The sequence below is a fragment of the Chelonia mydas genome, chromosome 10 (assembly GCF_015237465.2).
Source record: "Chelonia mydas isolate rCheMyd1 chromosome 10, rCheMyd1.pri.v2, whole genome shotgun sequence".
NCBI classification, from domain to species: Eukaryota; Metazoa; Chordata; order Testudines; family Cheloniidae; genus Chelonia; species Chelonia mydas.
This window is the reverse complement of record NC_051250.2, coordinates 76,221,188-76,241,123: the sequence shown is the minus strand read 5'-3', so window position 1 is coordinate 76,241,123 and position 19,936 is coordinate 76,221,188. Positions and strand designations below refer to the sequence as shown.

Sequence of the window (19,936 nt, the reverse complement as noted above, 5' to 3'; positions counted from 1 at the left end):
AAGGAGCTGATGTTACGGCAGCACTTTAACTGTGTGCGTCCTGATTTCTGGGTGAATTCCTGTCTCCCAAAAGGCTGTAGGAGGGTTCTCAGTCCAAAAGCAATGGATGGGAGTCTGGAACTAACTACCAGCTAGGGTTGCCAACCCTGACTGAAGCCATTCCGGGAGATTTTCTTTTCCAACACAACATAATGTCATTTTCTTAAAATATCCTATTAAAATCTCCTGGATTGCTTTCAATAGTCACCTGGAGATTGATACCGATTCCGGGAGACTCCAGGCCAATCCTGGAGGATTGGCAACCATTCGAGACCAGCATCACTGGCATAGTAGGCAGTGTGAAAGAAGCACGTGTGATTAAAGACAGGGAAGGGCTTTGATGTTGAGGACAGAAAGTTTGAATTTGACGAAGTGAAAGTGTCAGACAGTAGGGGGAATCCAAGGGTGGGTGATGTGGCCGGCAAGGAATATTGTTTTAGCAGTTGTGTTTTGGGCTGGCATATCTGATCTATTTCAGGGCTGATACGTAATGATGGAGCCGGGAAATGCAGTCACACCGGGAGTGGAAAACACCAACTTTTAATCAGTGCCCAGAATTGCTAAATAGTCCAGGACTGAAAGTGAAGAATAATAATGCACTAACCATTTGAACCTTTAAGGAGAAATTGGGTAAGTCAGCAGACTGTAACTACCCACAGGGACAGTTTGGTCAGACATCAAAGCCAACACGTGTTCTGGTAAAAAAAAAACGCTACCAGTATTGGATTGCTTTAACTGGTGACGAGTTTTTAGTATCAGTCCAAAAATGGCATCTCCCAGAGTTCATAAGCACTGCGTTGGGGCACTAGTTCAATACTGACTTGGTGCTACTCTCTGAAAGATGTCACAGAGCGATGCTGATGAGATTCCATAGGCAAATGTCTCATTTTTATTGGCTAGCCTTCACATTTCACCAGTGTTAAACTAGTTTACAATGGAAGACTCTAGCAAGCCATAGATACTGTGTCCCAGTCACTCCTTGTATTATTTCAGATGATGGTGAAGTTGATAGAACAAGCCCATTTTTGAAGTTACAAAAATGGATTAAATAAACTGTCATGCCAGGACACAATGTGTAGCTGCCTTAGCATCAGAGCAGATGCCTATTCATATGAAAGCATTTCATGTTGCTAGAGTAGATGATGCAAAAATATATACTATGTTACATCACTTCCTATGTCAGCTCTGGTGGTATAGAGGCAATGTCAGTTAAGGCAACCGTGAGGAGAACTGCTGCATCAGAATCATACAGACACTTTGCTGGTCCCATAATTGCAGAAATCTAATGTGCTCCAGATTCCTGGTGATTTGGACTAGGTGTTCTGGAATCAGCAGTGCATGTACACTGATACAGATACACCAGTAATAACCTCTAGTATAGACATCGTGCACCAGAGGTAAGTTGCAATGGTGCAGTCTCCATTTTGCACTGGTGTAGAACACCTACACTGGGGGTTTGCTTGAAAGATGCTGCACCAACGTAGCTATATTGGTGCAAAAATCCCTAATGTTAGGCAAGCTGCAAAGGCCACATCCTGCAGCTAGATCCATAAGGGCAGACACACTACAGTAATAGTACAACTAATAATAATCCCCGGGTGGAGCCCTGTTGCAGGATCTAGTGCTTAAGAAAGACCTCAGGGTTTGACCCGTTTATTGCTACAGCTCTGTCAGTATCACTGGCCTTGATATACATACATATATGAGGTAGTGCGGGAACTATTAAGAAAAGGTTGTTTTTTACTTCTGTGCTTTTTTCTTTGTAACTTTTTATTGATTTGATTTTAAGTACTTTAACGGCCTCAATTTATCATCTTTATATTTGTGAGCAATGATCCTTTCTGTTGGCTACCAAGTAGCCATAGTGTTCCCCTCTACCCCATCCCAAGTGGTGCAGAGTGCCTCTGTGAGGAGAGGATATTGCCATCCACAGGAGGTGGAAAATAACAGAAGAACTACTAGATGAGAAAACACCCTGTTTAAAATCCATATATAAGGTCAGTTTGGCAAACAAGGTCCATTCTATGGAGAATCCTATTTCTAAACCTTGGTGTGCTATTGCATCATTAAAATAAAAGATGGAAATTGATGCTACACCCCTTAAGATGTCTTCAGCTCACTGCTGCCAGCTATAATACAATGTGTAGAGCTTTCTGTGTTTCCAAGAACTGCCCTACACTTCATCTGCGACCTAGAACAATGGATAACTCCTCTCTGGATTGCTTATCTGAAGCTTCTCCTGCAAAATCTTGGGGCTTTCTATGAAATAGAACAGATACAAACTTCCAGGCTGTTTGTGGCTGTTCTTTTCATGGGGCTGCTGTCAGTGATAACAAAACCCAAGTTTGTTTGCATCTCAGCACCGTGGAAGCTAAGGGTACGTCTACACTAGAAAGGTAAGTCAACCTATATCAGGTTGACTTACAGCCACCACCGTAATTACTGCAGTGGTGCTTGTCCACACTACCCATCTTGGGTCAGTGGTGCACACTCCTACTCATCAGGGGTGCTTCCACTAAATCCTCACCAGGAGTGCTTCCATCAACCTAAGAGGGGAAGTATGGGGAGCTGAGAACCCAGGCTCTCGGCTCCCCACACTTCCATTGCACTCCCTGTCAGGAACCCGACTTCCCCACAGGCTCCCTACTGGCTGTACCCACATTCCCATTCTCTGCCTGGAAGAGTGGAGGAAGCCACCTGAGGCTTCTCCCCTTGCTCCCTGCCCAATCCCTGCTGGGAGCCAGCCAGTCTTGTGAAATTGCTGTGAAATTGATATGGCTGCCAGGCTCCCAGCCGGAAGTGGGCAGAATCCAGCTGCCTGGGCTTCCAGCCAGAAGCTGGGTCCAGCCCCGCCGCCTCCCCCAGCTCTTCAGGGGAGCAGGAGGTAGTTGGGCTCTAGCTGCCTGGCTTCCTTGTCAATTTCACAGCTCTTGCCATGAAATTGACAAGACAGCCACTAAGGAACACAGTGTCTACACAGACACTGTGTAGTAGGTCACTTACATTGGTGGGGGAAGGCTGTAGTGTAGACACCGACATAATTAGGTCAACCTAACTGCATAGTGTAGACCAGCCCTAAGAGGAACAATAAAATCCGACACAAAATATTTGGTACGAAAGTAATTTGGTACAGTCCCTGCATCTGGCCTTAAATGAACAAATCAGAAGTGAGTTACGACTAGTTCATTGCTATTTTGTCTGGATCAGTGAAGGCAGCCGCTCCTCAATTTGTGAAGGAAAGCTGAATCATTTTTCCCACAGGTCAGTGTCAGAGCTCAAGTGAGACAGTGCATTTCCACTGGACTCCTAATCTGGAAATGCTCAAAATGAATTTTGAACACACTTTCTCAAGTGAATGTGATATAAATTAGTCCTAGACAGCTATGATGCTGCACTTCTTTAGTAGCTGTAGGGTAGAACATTTAATAGCATTTATTGGCACACTCCTTGTTTTTGTTCCTATTAAGCCAGAAAGAATCCTTTTGGAAGCAGAATCCTAAATTACAGCCAAACCTTGTGAGGTTTGCATAACCAAATCTAATCTCTTCAAAAAGCCAGTTTTAAGGGTGGTTTGTTTGTTTTTTATTTTGTTTCTCTTATGATACAAAATACTTGCAGAGTAGAGTTCTGCTTTTTTGCTTTAAAAAATAAAATAACTGCAAAGAAGCAGCACTGAGGCTTTATAGAACTGGAGTGATGGCAGCTGTGTGGCTAGTATGTTATATGTTCCAAATGGGAGGACATTATTTAAACAAACCAAGCAATAACCTCCTCCTGAGAGATGCTTGTGAAGGCTCTTGTCTCGTCTTTTTTTTTTTTTTTTTTTTTTTTTACGACTAAGCGTCCCACTCTGTTTCCCATTACTGAATTTGGGGGCAGGGGTGAGAGGACCCTTCACTTTCCAACTGCAGTGAACTGACTGGTTCCCTTGTCTAGATCACAGGAAAAGGTCATTGCAAAACAAAAAAAAAAGGTTTATTTTCCATCTCTTTCCTCCACTTCATAACCAGGAGATCTTAAATTATTATATTTTCTTTAAATCCCGTTTTACTGTGGTCTGTTAGTAATGCTAATTCCATGATACTAGGGCAACCATCGCCAGACATGTCACTCAAACGTTGGAGGCAGGAGGGAGAACTGCTGTTTGGACAAGTGACTGTGTTGGGTGGTAGAAAGGAGAAGAGATGCAAATTTGGAGAGTATGATCCATTCAAAATTACTTTGTTTGGAGAAACTGGAAATGGGCAAATTCAGGACAGATTTTTAAGCTTCTGTGCTTATTGAGATGGAGCAAAAAGGTCAGTTGCTTAATGAAGTAGTTGTGTTGTAAGCTATTGTAAACTAAAGATTAAACTCAGATGCAGTCCCTCTTGTAATTTACAGCTGGACTAGATGTTCCTTGGGAATTCGGTGACCTTGGATTTGCTGTACTTTAAAGTTGTCCGAGATGTTTGGCTTGCCTTTTAAAACACTCTGGAGGGAGAGGGAGCAGTAGCTTCATAGAGGTCAGCAATACACACGGCACTGTTGGAATGAAGATCCTGAGACAGCCTTAGCAGACTCTAGATGCTTAAATGGAACCACCAGCACTGTTCTTTGTAATATCCTAAAAAGAAGTTTATTTTGCCAGGCACAGCTCACTCTTTCTGAAGAGCAGGCTTAGAATTATTTAATACATATGTTCTGAGCCGAAAACGATTTTGTAGCACCCCTAATGTTCCTTTCCAAAACTGCATTAGATACCACATTTGAGATTTGTCCAACCAATATTTTCCCTTTTATTTAAAACAAACCTCATTAGAGTCGAGGGTAGTTAAACGTGCTTAAGTTGAAAAGGATGGGCTGAGCACATGCTGAATTGGGGCCTGAATGTTTTGTTGGTCAGTTCAGAAGTTTAATATGAACATCTAGCGCTGTATATGACGCTTTCTGTACCTCTTCTTGTTGTGGCAAACAGAGAGGCTGTGTTTAAAGGGGGAGAGTGATGTGCGTAGGAAATCACGCTTTATCCTTTTCCCCTAAACACAGTAATATCCATTGTACGGCGTATCTTTGAGCACCCCAGCAATAGCTGTGTGGGGCTGCATGTGACACAATCCAATGTAAAACGCAAAACCCTGTATCGAGTCATTACGAAGAATCCTCAATGTCCCTTCACCCTCAAAGGTCTGTTACTTGAATCTCCTGAAAACTCCACACCTCCCTCTCCCCCCGACCCGATAAAGAAAAAAGAAAAGGAGTACTCGTGGCACCTTAGAGACTAACAAATTTATTGTTATTTATCGGATGCATCTGATGAAGTGAGCTGTAGCTCACGAAAGCTTATGCTCAAATAAATTGGTTAGTCTCTAAGGTGCCACAAGTACTCCTTTTCTTTTTGCGAATACAGACTAACATGGCTGCTACTCTGAAACCAATGATAAAGAAAAGTCTTTTATCCTGTGGCCTCGTTTAAGTATTGAACATTTTACTAGCAGAACTGTGCAAAGAGGTTGTTTTTTTGTTGTTGTCGTTGTTGTTGTTGTTTTTTACTGACCTAGTTAAGGTGGCAAAACCATTAATGTAGATGCAATTTTACTGGCATAAGGTGCTTTATATCAGGATAGCTTATTTCACGTCGCTGAACTGGAATAACCTATCCTAATAGAAGCACTTTTATACCCATATGGCTGCACCTACGCTGTGCGGGGAGGAGGCTGCTGCTTTACGCTGGCATAGTTAAAGCAATAAAACTATAGACAAGGCCTCTGTGTGGTTGTCTTAAGCACTTCCTTTCCTCTTGTGGAAGAGTACCTGCTGCCGAGATCAGATGCTCACCTGCTGTTGAACAAAGTTCTCCCGAGCTATGCAACATTAGCTATTATCCTAGGTTTTAATTAGATAGGTTTTGTATTTAAAGTGCATCTCGGGTATTCATAAATATGCCACACAACATGAGTTGTCCAGAGCTGCTTTTCATGACATTTGTGGAGCTGTATTTTCTGCGCTGTGGCAGTACAGTCTGGATCTGTGAGAGCATGTCCTGTGGGGCTATTATGTGGCTGCAGGCCAGTTTCTGTATATATTGGCCTTATTTTTTAAGTCCATTTTCTCCAATACACTCTCTTTTTTTGGCCTGCAAAAGACTTCTTCATTTAAAATGATCAACATAACACTCTTTCAGTTAGTCTTTTGGATCCAAGCCCATACTGCCCACAACAGCTGTACCACAGTTTAAACATTCAGTCTCTAACGTATTGGGAAACATTAGGGTGTTTTAAGGCTTCAACAGGTCTAGAGTAAATACTGATTAATAAAGAGTAGCTCCTTTTTGTGTCCCTGTATTTCCAGTACTCTGCATTAGAATAAAGCATGCTTAGAATATAATCCCCAAAATGAATAACCATGAAAGGTTCTTTTAAAAAAAATACTTAGAGAAGTGTATTCCAAATGAGGAGTTTGGATACATGTTTTACTAGCGAGGCTCTAGTAACCAATTTGTCGTGCAAAAGCTTGCACGTAATGTCCTGTAGAGAACTGTATGTTCCATAGATTGACCACCTTGCTATCATTTGATCTTTTCTTCTTGATTTCTGTCTACACATTTTGATGGTCACTAGGTTAAAAAACAAAAAAGTCAAAACTGTTTAGTGTTCCCAAATCCTCAAACACTGAAATGTGCAAATAGCAAACATGGCTGCAATCCTTTTGGTAGCATGATCAAATGCTTTCAGATCAGGGCCCTTGCATATGCTAACCTTTAAACAAATATATAAATAGCTGGCGTGGCATAATTGGTTCCAAGCATGGATTGTGTCCCCCAACATAGAATCATAGGGTTAGAAGGGACTGCGTCTAGTCTAACCCCCTGCCAAGATGCAGCATTTGTTGTGTCTAAATCATCCAAGACAGATGGCTATCCAGCCTCCTTTTGAAAACCTCCAGGGAAGAAGCTTCCGTGACCTCCCCAGGCAAGTCTCTTCCATTGTCCTACTGTTCTTATAGTTAGGAAGCTTTTATCGTGAAATTTAATCTAAATCTGTTATGCTGTAGTTTGAATGCATTGCCTCTTGTCCTGCCCTTTGTAGCAAAAGAGAACAACTTTTCTTCATCTTTTTTTATGGCAGCCTTTCAAGTATCTGAAGATAGCTCCCATATCCCCTCTTAATCTCCTCTCTTACAAGCTAAACCTACTCAGTTCCTTCAGCCTTTTATTCATATGGCTTGCATTCCATTCCTTAGATGATCTTTGTCACTCATCTCTACATCCTTTCTATACATTGGCATCCAAACTTGGACACCGTACTCCAGCTGAGGCCTCATCAGAATTGAGAAGTGATACTGAAACCTCCATGACTTGCATGCTGTGCCTCTGTTAATGCAACTAAAATTGCATTTGCTGACTTATGTTGAAGCTGTGATCCACTACAACTCCCAGATCCTTCTCAGCACTGCTGCTGCTAAGTCAGTTTTCCCCCATTCTGCATGGATATGGCAACTACTCTGGTAGTAGCTGTGATTGCTAACCACGGGTTGCCCTTGTTAGTGATCTAGGCTAAAACGTGGTGATTTTTTTCTTTAATTGAGTCATCCCAAAGGTGAAGTGGGGGGGAGGCCTAACTATATAACTGATTCAGGTAGTCCTTTTCTTTCTAGCCGTGTGCAATAGGACATCCCGGAGTATGCTGCATTTATATGGTGCTTGTGCCCTTCTGTATGCTTGTCTCTGGAGCACTTTCTCCTTTGTGGAGGCACTGTGGGTTAACTGCTCAGTTTTTCCCAGAACGCACTGGCAGTATGGCAAGTGTGGATGCACAGAGATAACGTGGTTGAGTTGTGGAAAAAATGAGTTGCTAAATAGATGTCTCTCTCTCTCTCTCTCTCTCTCTCAGGATTAATGAGTGGTTTTAATAAATGGGTAATCGATTGTTAGTTCAGCTGGTCAATAAGCTGCATATAGCCACCTATGACACCTTCTGTTGGTGCATAACCACCTATAACAAACTGCTTAAGTCTATATAATATGCTTATAGCATCTATTAACCATTTATTAGCCCTTTGTAAAGCATTTTAAAATGGGATCTTAGGGCTTGTCTACACTACAGTGCTACAGCGACTTTTAAGCACCACGAAGCAATGAGTGAAGACACTACCTATGCCAACCAGAGAGCTTCTCCCATCGGCATAGGTACTTCACCTCCCCAAGAGCAGGTAGCTGTGTCAATGGCAGAAGCCCTCTTAGCCAACATTGTGCTGTCTACACCAGCAGTTAGGTTGGGATAGCAGCGTCGCTCGGGGGGTGTGGATTTTCCACACCCTGAGCAATGCAGTTTTACCAACATACATTGGTAGTGTAGACCAAGCCTGTATATCAAGTGTGACTCAGTATTATTTTTAAACATCCTTTACCATTGAAGTCAGTGGGAGCTTTGCTGTCAACTTCAATGAGTAGAGAATCAGGCCCACAGCATACAAGAGGCCGCTTATGCTTATGAAGTACATGGGGAGTGGCTTGTCTGGGAGGGAGGAGACGTGAAGTTTTATAGGAAAAGCAATTAAAATATCCTTGCACGCTATTCCTCTGAAAAACATGTTTATATACAAACTTTCTGGAAGCCTTGGTGTATCTGCATTCTAGCACTCCCTGATAGCTCAACTGCAGTGAGTGGTTTGTTAGAATTTCCACTTTGGGAGGGCCGTGTGGGAATTTAACGTTTTCTGTTTAAATTGCATTGAGTTGAAACTTGAAACACCAGTCACGTCTACTTTTTTCTTTTCAAGTCAGCTCTCCTAGAGGAGAGAGGGAAAAAACATATTTAATTGTCTGGGCTTTAACTACTAACATTTTATTCCTACTTAGAAAGCACCTATTGTAGTCCTTAAAATATACCAGTTACTTTCATTTCAGAAAGTTAGTTAATGGTCCATATCTTAATTTGCATTCAGATGTTTCATAAAATTTTTCCTACCGATCAGTGTTTTATTAAAACTTTGTTGAGTAAAGTAACCTAAAAGTGCTTCTGCTTTTCATAGTTTCCTATTGTGGGTGTTTGAGTGCCCTGGTTTGGTATCTTAGAATAAATGCTCTCAGGTTGTATGGTCTTGATTATTTGTTTTTCTTTTTAAATCCAAAACAGAATTTGAAAATAAATGCTATTATCAGTGCTGTTTAAAAAACAAAACAAGAACCTGACAGTAGCTACCTATTGAAACAATATAAAATATATATATCTTGCCTTCCAAAGTTCTGTGGAAATCTGTGCCTTCACTTGTATTCAGACAGTTGAAATCCACAGATAGATACTATGTGGTATTACGTCTAGTGCTATATATAGTACTATAAAAGACATGCCTGATGGAGACAGCTTAGAATTAAAGTACATGCTCTAACTCTGTGCTCTTGCAATGTTTTTGTTCATGCTATATAAATTCTCCATTGTAATAAACAGTGTGCTTACAGGATTGATTCTAAGTGGGTGCGACATGGGGTCATGGGGATCCCAGAGCTCTTAACAAAAACTGCAAGACTCTAGATATACTACAGTAACCCATTATTAGTAACAGAAACAACATACACATAATTTAAAAAGGGACGGAGGGCAGGATGGGAACCATGCTTCAAAGCTGGTTTCTTGAAGAAGGCCTCAGTCCGTTTAACTCTTACAGCTCCTACAGAGTTTCAGTCTGATTGAGTTCCACCCCCATAACACTCTACTTCTATATCTGGGAGAGTTTCTATCATGCACTACTCCAAAAGGGTATGTATTTCTTGTCAGTTGACCTGTTTTTATGGCCTAGAGGCCCTAACCAAGTTCAGGTCCCCTTTGTGCTCGGAAATATACATACACCTTGTAAAAGATAGATTCTGTTCCAAAGGGCTTACAGTTTATATTGACAAAATGGAAGAATGACTTAACGTGAGAAAGACAGAATAGGAAAGAACAAATGTCTTGAAGGACAAAGAAATGGGAAAGAGAGGGAAAGAAATGGTGATTACTGCAATGTGGTCAGGGAAAAATGATAAGGGGTAGTAGTGTAAGTAATGTGCCCACTGCAAGTAATATGCAGCTATAGTTAATATAACATCGTTCTTAAATAGTGGGTCAGACCAAGCAAATCAGGTGCCGGTAAAGTGTGGTGGGCCACTTGCACTCCAAACACTCCTTATCTCTGTGTGCGTGCATGCATCTCTTTATACTCCTCCACAACAATGGGCTGAATTTAGGACACAAAGCAGTTAGAGACCCATGCGATGGGACTTCTAGCTGCTGTACATAGACATAACAGGATCACATAAGGATGGTGGCAGCTTTAACTGCCTTTCTTTTAGCATCTTTAAGATGGAGACTTCATTTCGTTATTTCTTATTATTTTATAATTTGCATTTAGCTCACTGCTTGAATGGGCTTTCATTCTTAGATTTGACATTTAGACTCATTCTGCCTTAAAATATCTCCGGCTGTGTGTACGGTTGAATGGCTACAGCTGCACTACTGTGGCATTTCAGTGTAAACACTACCGTGACAGGAGGGTTTCTTCCACCGTTGTAGTTAATCCTCCTGCCCGTGAGGTGCTTGCTAGGTTGACAGAAGAATTCTTCCCTCAACTAGCACTCTCGCCACTGGGGGTTAGGTCGGCTTAACTGTGTCTCCCAGGAGTGTGGATTTTTCACTCCCCGAGAGACATAGCTATGCAGATGTAACTTCTCAGTGTAGACCAGTCTCAACCTGCCACCTCATTATTTTGAAATAGAGCAATTCCCATTTTAAGAATGCTTATGTTCTACTGTATATGTACCTTATGTTTTACTTACTTTATGAAACTGCTGTCGGTACTTTTTGAAGGCACCTGTTATCATTTAAACTCTGTATTTTATTTGAAATACTTAATTTTTTTTTAAAATGTGGACCACATCACCCGCTACCACAGAGACTGAATCCTGATATGTGTAATGTGGTGCCCTCATGTTTACTAATGCAGAAATTAAACATAGAATTTAGCATCTTTGGTAAAAATGTTTAGTTTAGGTTTCACACTAGTATTGTCCAAGTTTAACTCTATTATTATTTTTCTTTAGAAGAGTTTGGCTGTAAAGGAAAAGTTTAAAAGGACATGATAATGAAAACATAAGTTATTCTGAATACAGTGTCCTTGCCTTTCCATATGTCATTTAAAAAAACAAACAAACAAAAACAGAAAAATGCTATTCATTTTATAACGTAGAGAATAAAAACACACTGACATATTTTATCTGATGTTGCTGTCTTAGGCTAAAAATGAGTTTATGATCTACTTAGCACACAGTTGTTCAGATAAGGATATTTCTAGAGTAGGACATAATAATCCTAATCCTTGGTAGATGTTTCTTTCACCAGTTTACAATGAATAACCCTCTTAATTCCTTTGAGCAGCAGCTGGTATCCCTACAACCTGTGTCTAAAATGGAGAACAGCTTATTCAGAAAGACTTCTGGTCATATAAGCACGGAGGCATTTTCATACAGTAGGGCTATGTGGGGTAACTGTCACAAATACACTACTGCTAAAATCTTAATGTTGCAAAAATAATAACTTAATATTTCTCTTTTTAGATGCAGCAGCTGTTTTATGAAAATTATGAGCAGAACAAAAAAGGCTACATCAAAGACCTTAGAAATAGCAAGATACACCGAGCTATAACACTGCATCCCAACAAGAACCCACCATACCAGTATAGACTTCATAGTTACATGCTGAGTCGCAAAATCGCAGAACTGCGTTACCGGACTATACAGTTGCACAGAGAAATTGTCCTGATGAGCAAATACAGCAATGCAGAAATACACAAAGATGACCTTCAGCTGGGGATACCACCTTCTTTTATGAGGTTCCAGCCACGCCTGCGTGAGGAGGTCTTGGAATGGGAGTTCCTTACAGGAAAATATCTCTATTCTGCAGCTGATGGACAGCCCCCTCGGAGAGGGATGGACTCATCGCAGCGTGAAGCATTGGATGACATTGTTATGCAGGTCATGGAAATGATCAATGCAAATGCTAAGACCAGAGGGCGGATCATTGATTTCAAGGAGATACAATATGGCTATCGCAGAGTTAATCCTATGTATGGAGCAGAGTATGTTCTTGACTTACTGCTTCTATACAAAAAACACAAGGGAAAGAAGATGACCGTGCCTGTCAGAAGGCATGCCTACTTACAGCAGACATTCAGCAAGATCCAGTTTATGGAGCATGAAGAGATAGATGCCAAAGAGCTGGCCAGCAAAATTAACCAAGATTCTGGATCCTTGTCTTTCCTGTCCAATTCACTGAAGATGTTTGTTCCATTCCAGCTCACTGGATCAAAAGCAGAGCGGAAGGAGCCCAAAGACAAGAAGATCAACATCTTGATTCCTCTGTCTGGACGGTTTGATATGTTTGCTAGGTTCATGGGGAATTTTGAGAAAACTTGCCTCATTCCCAGTCAGAACGTCAAGCTAGTCGTCCTGCTTTTCAATTCTGACTCAAACCCTGATAAGGCAAAGCAAGTTGAATTGATGAGAGATTACCGTATTAAGTACCCCAAGGCTGATATGCAGATCTTGCCAGTGTCTGGGGAATTCTCAAGGGCTCTGGCTCTTGAAGTTGGATCTTCTCAGTTTAAAAATGAGTCTTTGCTCTTCTTCTGTGATGTTGACCTAGTGTTTACCACAGAGTTTCTCCAGCGATGTAGAGCCAATACAGTTTTGGGCCAACAAATATACTTTCCAGTCATCTTTAGTCAGTATGATCCAAAGATAGTTTATAGAGGAAAAGTTCCCAGTGACAATCATTTTGCCTTCACCCAGAAAACAGGTTTCTGGAGGAACTATGGCTTTGGCATTACCTGTATTTACAAAGGTGATCTCCTTAGAGCAGGTGGCTTTGATGTCTCTATCCAAGGTTGGGGCCTTGAGGATGTGGACCTATTTAACAAAGTCATTCAAGCTGGCTTAAAGACTTTCCGGAGCCAAGAAATCGGAGTTGTTCACGTACATCATCCAGTCTTTTGTGACCCCAATCTGGATCCAAAACAATATAAAATGTGCTTGGGGTCCAAAGCTTCAACTTATGGGTCCACACAACAGTTGGCTGAACTGTGGCTTGAAAAAAATGACCCGAGCTTTGGGAAAAGCAGCAATACTAACGGCTCAGTGAGGACAGCCTAATGTCCAGCTGTGCTGGAGAAGACTTTTTTAATTATCTAATTTATTTTTGGGAAATGTTTTGATAGTTCATTTTTAAAGACCACACAAGGATATATTTTAGAAATCGTGTTTTCCTACCAAGAACTCTTTTGAGAATGAGCTTTTTTGAACAAAACTGTGATTTGATATTTGCCTTTGAACAAAAATTTTGGCTGAGTATTATCTGGCAGATCTGCATAATTCTGGTGACTTGAAATAAGGTTTCCACGTGAACAAAGGACCTCTTCTTTTTTTTTTTTTTTTTTTTAACCTTTTTTCATTGATGTCGTCTTTGCTAGGATTCTATAAATTGGAACCTGAACGTTCAAGCAAAATGGTAAAATACTGTACCTAACTGTTGTGTTGTGACTGTTACATTACGCAGATTCTACTCTTTTTAAATAGCCATAACGTTCAAATTGTGTTAGAACAATGCAAAACAGTGTGGCAATAGTTGGGTTATTAATTTCAGGAGTATTTCAATTGGTTGATTACTTCAACCAAAAATGTACTTTTACTTATTGTGGCCAAGCAACTTTTTGAAGGAGTGTGTGGAAAAGAAGCACAACCTTGTATCAGTTTAGTCCATATGTAAGTTTTGTCTGACATTTGGTCCATATGTGGATCTAACATTAAAAATTCCATGGTGGATTCTGTGTATTCTAAATTGTTCTCCTGTCTAGAACAGAGACTGCATGATGGTGAAATGCAAAATTGTAATGTGTGGGAGGGAGAAATGAGAATTTCTCACTGCAAAACAAGGTACAAAACTAAAAATCTGAAATCCCTAATGAGAACATTAGAAACTTGAATCTGATTGCATTCATTTTGTACAATCAGTTACAAGATGTTGATGGGAACAATTGTTACATTCTTTGATTACTAGTTTCTTTTGGTTTTCTGTATCTGATAGACCTTTAATTTATTTAATATCCATTGTTTTAGGTTCTTGCCCTTTTCTTGAATATCTGTTAGTCATTTATTTATATATCTATTAGGAATGTATTGCTTTTTCTCACTCTTAAGGTAGTGTACATCTTACTTACAGTAAACTGTGATCTCCAAAGATTTCTTTTGAAAGTATTTTTTATTCCAAATTCCTTTTAAAATTTTACTGAGTGACTGAAATAACCTTGGGAATTGTTTTGATGCTCTAAGATGAACTGGGGAGAGAAAATGTTGAGTAGAAACAATATGACCCCTCTGAGTTATCACCTAGGAAAGGGTAAATAAACATACAAATAAAGTGCCTTAAAGTGAACAACAGGAGGGGGAACTCTTCTGCATCGAGACGTAGAACACTGATGGAAATTGCTGTTGAAGCAGATCATATCTTGAGCTCAGAAGTTAAAAATAAAGCCAGTGGAAAATATATTTTTCTATTGTACTCCAACACCACTTTGCCCTAGTTCCATTTCAGTAATCTAAAGACCTGCTCTATGGGAGGTGAAGGATAGTAAAAGAGAACGAAAGTCAGTACTTAGATTTGATGTACCACGGTTTAAGGGGCCTTTATGGAGTAACTGCTTGAATATTCCAATAGGAAAATAATCAGTGGTTACACGTTTATGGAATGTGAATTGCATTTGCAACTAGCCTAGATTTGGTGTCATACAACTGTCGGTATTTTTTTGGTGACAGCCCCAAGGATGTAGATACTTATAATGGATTCAATGCATGGAAAGTGTTGAAAGACTTGGTCCTAAGATGCAATAAAGATTTTTATTTGCAATCCTCTCTCATCATGTTGTCTGCCTCAGTCCTCATCTTACATAGCAGGCCCAGTTTATGGTAAGTATTATAGCAAAGATTTTGGGAGTGAAATGAGCCTAACAATAAAGTACCATTTATGCACAAGTTCTTGCCATCTGTGCCAAATTTCAGAGGCAATAGCCCTGGGGAAAAGGTGTTTCACCCACTGCCACTACTACTGTTTACTGTCTTGAGATTTGTTAATGGAGATCTTTGAAGTCTGCCTTGTGAGGAGAGGTTTATACTGCTTCAGCTGCTAATCAAGATGTCCAAAGCTACCCATAATTGTAAACGGAATGCACCCAATTACCAGGCTGAAGGACTCTGTAATATTTTGTATAGCCTATGCATGATAAAAGTTAAGACCCACTTTTCAGATATGTTGAGCACCTGTTCACTGCTACCTCTTCCATTTTGATCAGAACTCTCTCAATGGTGGTTTTTCTTAAACCCCCAACTGCTGGAGTCATGTGACTATGTAAAGTGGCTACTGATCTTTAGAAGCACTGCGGACTCACTGTTTCTGTTAGTTTCAATAGGAGCTATGGGTCTTGCATGCTTCTGGAAATTGGGCCTGAAGTGTCTCGGGGTGAGCAAATGAAATCGGTGACTGCTTCTGAAAATGTTGGTCTCGGTGTCTGGGATAAGAGGCACTATTTTGTGTTCTATAAATACAAGGTACCAAGGCCAATGCTTCCAGAAGTGACTAGTGACTTTGGGGATTGATTTTTTGGGGGCGCAGGGTGGTCCAACTAGAGACACCTCAGAGTATGTCTACATTGCAGCTGGGAGCGAGCCTCCCAGCCTGGGTAGACAAGCAGTAGATATGATATTTTGATTTTTAGTACAGCTTTTGACACAGTCCCACTGACATTCTCAGAAGCATACTAGGGAAATATGGTCTAGATGAAATTACTGTAAGGTGGGTGCACAACTGGTTGAAAGAAAGTCAAGTGCAGAGTCCTGCATTTAGGACGGAAGAATCCCATGCACCGCTACAGACTAGGGACCGAATGGCTAGGCAGCAGTTCTTCAGAAAAGGACCTAGGGGTTACAGTGGACGAGAAGCTGGATATGAGTCAACAGTGTGCCCTTGTTGCCAAGAAAGCCAATGGCATTTTGGGATGTATAAGTAGGGGCATTGCCAGCAGATGGAGGGATGTGATCATTCCCCTCTATTCAACATTGGTGAGGCCTCATCTGGAGTACTGTGTCCAGTTTTGGGCCCCACGCTACAGGAAGGATGTGGAAAAATTGGAAAACGTCCAGCGGAGGGCAACAAAAATGATTAGGGGACTGGAACACATGACTTATGAGGAGAGGCTGAGGGAACTGCAATTGTTTAGTCTGCAGAAGAGAAGAATGAGGGGGGATTTGATAGCTGCTTTCAACTACCTGAAAGGGGGTTCCAAAGAGGATGGCTCTAGACTGTTCTCAGTGATAGCTGATGACAGAACAAGGAGTAATGGTCTCAAGTTGCAGTGGGGGAGGTTTAGGTTGAACATTAGGAAAAACTTTTTCACTAGGAGGGTGGTGAAGCACTGCAATGCGTTACCTAGGGAGGTGGTGTAATCTCCTTCCTTAGAAGTTTTTAAGGTCAGGCTTGACAAAACCCTGGCTGGGATGATTTAGTTGGGGATTGGTCTTGCTTTGAGCAGGGGGTTGGACTAGATGACCTCCTGAGGTCCCTTCCAACCCTGATATTCTATGACTTAAGAGTTGTTACCAATGTCAGACTGGGCGGATGTGTCTATTGGGGTCCTGCAGGATGGGTCTTGGGTCCATTATTAGTCAATATTTTCATTCATGACTTAGATAAGGGTGTGGAGAGTATCTCTATAAAATTTGTGACTAACTCGAAGCTGGGACAGGCACTTTGGAAGAAAGGATTAGAGTTCAGACAAATTTCAGAATTGGTCTGAAATCAACAGCATGAAATTCATTAAAGACAAGTGCAAAGTACTACACTTAGGAAGGCAAAATCAGATGTCCTACAAAATGAGGAATAATTGGCTCGGTGGTGGTACTGCTGTAAAGGATCAGGGGGTGATAGTGGGTCAGAAATTGAGTATAAAAATAGAAAACTCAGTAATAATAATAATTAATAGGGAATTTCAACTATCCCTGTACTAACTGGGTATGTGTCCCCTCAAGACAGAATGCAGAGAAAGTTTCTACACTCTATTAATGACTGCTTCTTGGAGCAGCTAGTCCTGGAACCCACAAGGGGAGAGGCAATTCTTGATTTAGTCCAAATTGAACACAGGATCTGGTCCAAGAAGTGAATATAGCTGAGCTGCTCAGTAATAGCAACCATAATATAATTAAATTTAACATCCTTGGGGGGGCATAAAATATTAAAGAAGCCCACCACAGTAGCATTTAACTTCAGAAAGGGGAACTACACAAAAATGAGGAAGCTAGTTAAACGAAAATTAAACAGTCACAAGAAATGCCTACAAGCTGCATGAGAACTTTTTAAAAACCCCATAATAGAGGCTCAAATGAAATGTATATCCCAAATTTTAAAAAGGGGGGACCAAACAAATGCCACCATTGCTAAACACAGTAAAAGAGGCAAAAAGATATCCTTTTAAAAATTGGAAGTCAAATCCTACAGAGGAAAATACAAGAGTATAAACTCTGGTAAGCCAAGTGTAAAAGTATAATTAGGCCAGCCAAAAAAGAATTTGAAGAGCAAAAGACAAACTAGCAGCAAAAAAAATTAAGAACATCAGAAGCAGAGAGCTTGCCAAACAATCAGGGGGCCACTGGATGACTGAAGTGCTAAAGGAGCGCTCAAGGAAGACAAGGCCATTGTGAAGACACTAAATTAATTCTTTCCCTCACATCCTCTGCAGTGATGAGTGAGGGAGATTCCCACACCTGAGCCATTCTTTTTAGGTGACAAATCTGAAGAACTATCACAGATTGAGGTGGTGTCAAAAGAGGTGGGTTTGGAACAAATTGATAAACAGTAATAAGTCACTAGGACCAGCTGGGATTCACCCAAGAGTTCTGAAAACTCAACTATGAAATTGCAGATTTAACTGTGGTATGTAACCTATTGCTTAAATCAGCCTCTGTACCAGGTGACTGGAGGATAGCTAATGTAACATTTTTTTAAAGGGCTCCAGAGTCGAGATTTTTCTAAAAGGGACCCTGTGGGTTCTGTCTCCAGGTCTGCCACTGACCTTGGGCAAATCACCCCTGTGCCTCAGTTTCCCTTCCCCTCCCTTTATCTACACAGAGCTCTTTGTGGCAGAGACTGTCTCACCAGTTGTCTGTGAGGCCCTTGTTACAGTGGGACCTTTAAATTGAGGCTTCTGAGTAATACAAAAAATAACTATCCTTAGCTCTGGGTGAGCCTCTGGGGGAGTAGTATGTGGTCAAGGAGGGATGGGGCCCAGTCTTTATGGGACCTAGAGAGAGTTGTTACCTACAGGATTGCACCAGTCTGTTGGGCTATTTCATTTAGCACATCCTGTAGGTTTCCAACATGCCAGCCTGTGGAGGGGGTTATCTGTTATCCATGTCACCATCAAGTGTTGATTGGCCAGTAACTTCTGCACGAGAAGATCAAGAGCTAACTTGATTATGCTGTATAAATACCTCCACGAGAGAAAATACCAAATACTGGAGAGCTCTCTATGCTCCAGGGAGAGGTAGAACAAGAACTAGTGACTGGAAGCTAAAGCCAGACAAATTCAAATTAGAAATTACACACACTTATTTAGAGAGACAAGGTGGGTGAGGTAATATTTTTTATTGGACCAACTTCTCTTGGTGAAGGAAGCACGCTTTTGAGCTACACAGAGCTTAACCACTGGAGCTTAACCACAAACTACCAATGGAAGTGGTAGATTCTTCATCTCTTGATGTCTTCTGATCAAGACTGGATGCCTTTCGTGAAGATGCTTTAGCCAAACGCAAATTATTGGGTGCAATACAAGGGAACAGAGTCAAATTCTCTGGCCTGTGATATCCAGGAAGGCAGACCAAATAATCTAATGGTCCCTTCTGGCCTTAAACTCTTATAAATCCATGAATCTAACTTTTTGCAATCCCTGCATACTCCCCAAGATCAATACAAGGAGTTCTATGAATCTGTCAGTATCTTATTGCATTCTCTGGGGCAAATTCAGATTTGATGTTTTTTCCATTCACTTTGAACAAGAACTACTCCATGAAATGTGGGCTGTTCTATTTTACTGTGCCTGCAGGAGCTTAATAGGCATCTGTGTGGCTCGGCTGTGGATCAACCTGATTCAGGAGCCAAATCTCTCCGCTCACCTTTTTTTGCTTGGGTTGCTTTTAGAGCTATGCCTTTGTTTCTGCACAGTTCTGTGGCAAACTACTGTTCTTCCACATCCATAAATGTAAGCTAGCCTTCAGGGTGGTGTCCTAAAAACTGAACTTGTGACATTCCTGGGCCAAATTCTGCAAATCTTACTCTTGTAAGTGAAGATTTGCAGGCTTGGGCCCATAGAGTGGTCAATGGTCTGAGGAGTTTTATGACGTCTGTCTTTTAGGATACTTTACTGTGTTTATCCCTCGCTCCCTGACCACCTCAGATGCTTTCCCACATGACAAAAGCCCTAAATCTCCCCTTCCCAGCAGCAACAATTTTCTTCCTTACCGCAACTTTTCCTTTTCCTCCACAACTTCTACAGAAGAGCTGTGTTGCCAGTTCAAAAATCTGGGTCACATTTATGGGTGGATTGGAAAAAACTGAATTTACGTCAGAAAATAACAATACTGTGCTGGCTGCATGTTTCATGCTTTAATTAAATCTCTATTTTAATGGCTCAGAAGCTCCAGGAGTTGCAGTGTGCTGCTCTAAAGTGTCTCGGAAAACAGCAGTCTCTGAATTTACGTACAACTAAAGTGGTACAACGAACTGTATAGCGCTCCCTTGCAAGTTGACAGAAGACTTCCCTGGGAATCATGGACTAAAGTGAAGAA

General features: G+C 41.1%; 1 protein-coding gene across 2 annotated transcripts in view; it reads left to right on the top strand.

The window, feature by feature from the left end:
- The window catches only part of CHSY1 (chondroitin sulfate synthase 1), a 111,049-nt gene extending 96,098 nt beyond the window's left edge, over positions 1 to 14,951 (top strand). For both annotated transcript variants that reach the window (XM_043523962.1, XM_007053510.4), the window contains exon 3: positions 11,609 to 14,951. In XM_043523962.1, the coding sequence (XP_043379897.1) occupies positions 11,609 to 13,201 (1,593 nt within the window). In that variant the 3' untranslated portion in view covers positions 13,202 to 14,951. The remainder of the gene's footprint in view (positions 1 to 11,608) is intronic.
- The last annotated feature ends 4,985 nt before the right edge of the window (positions 14,952 to 19,936 follow it).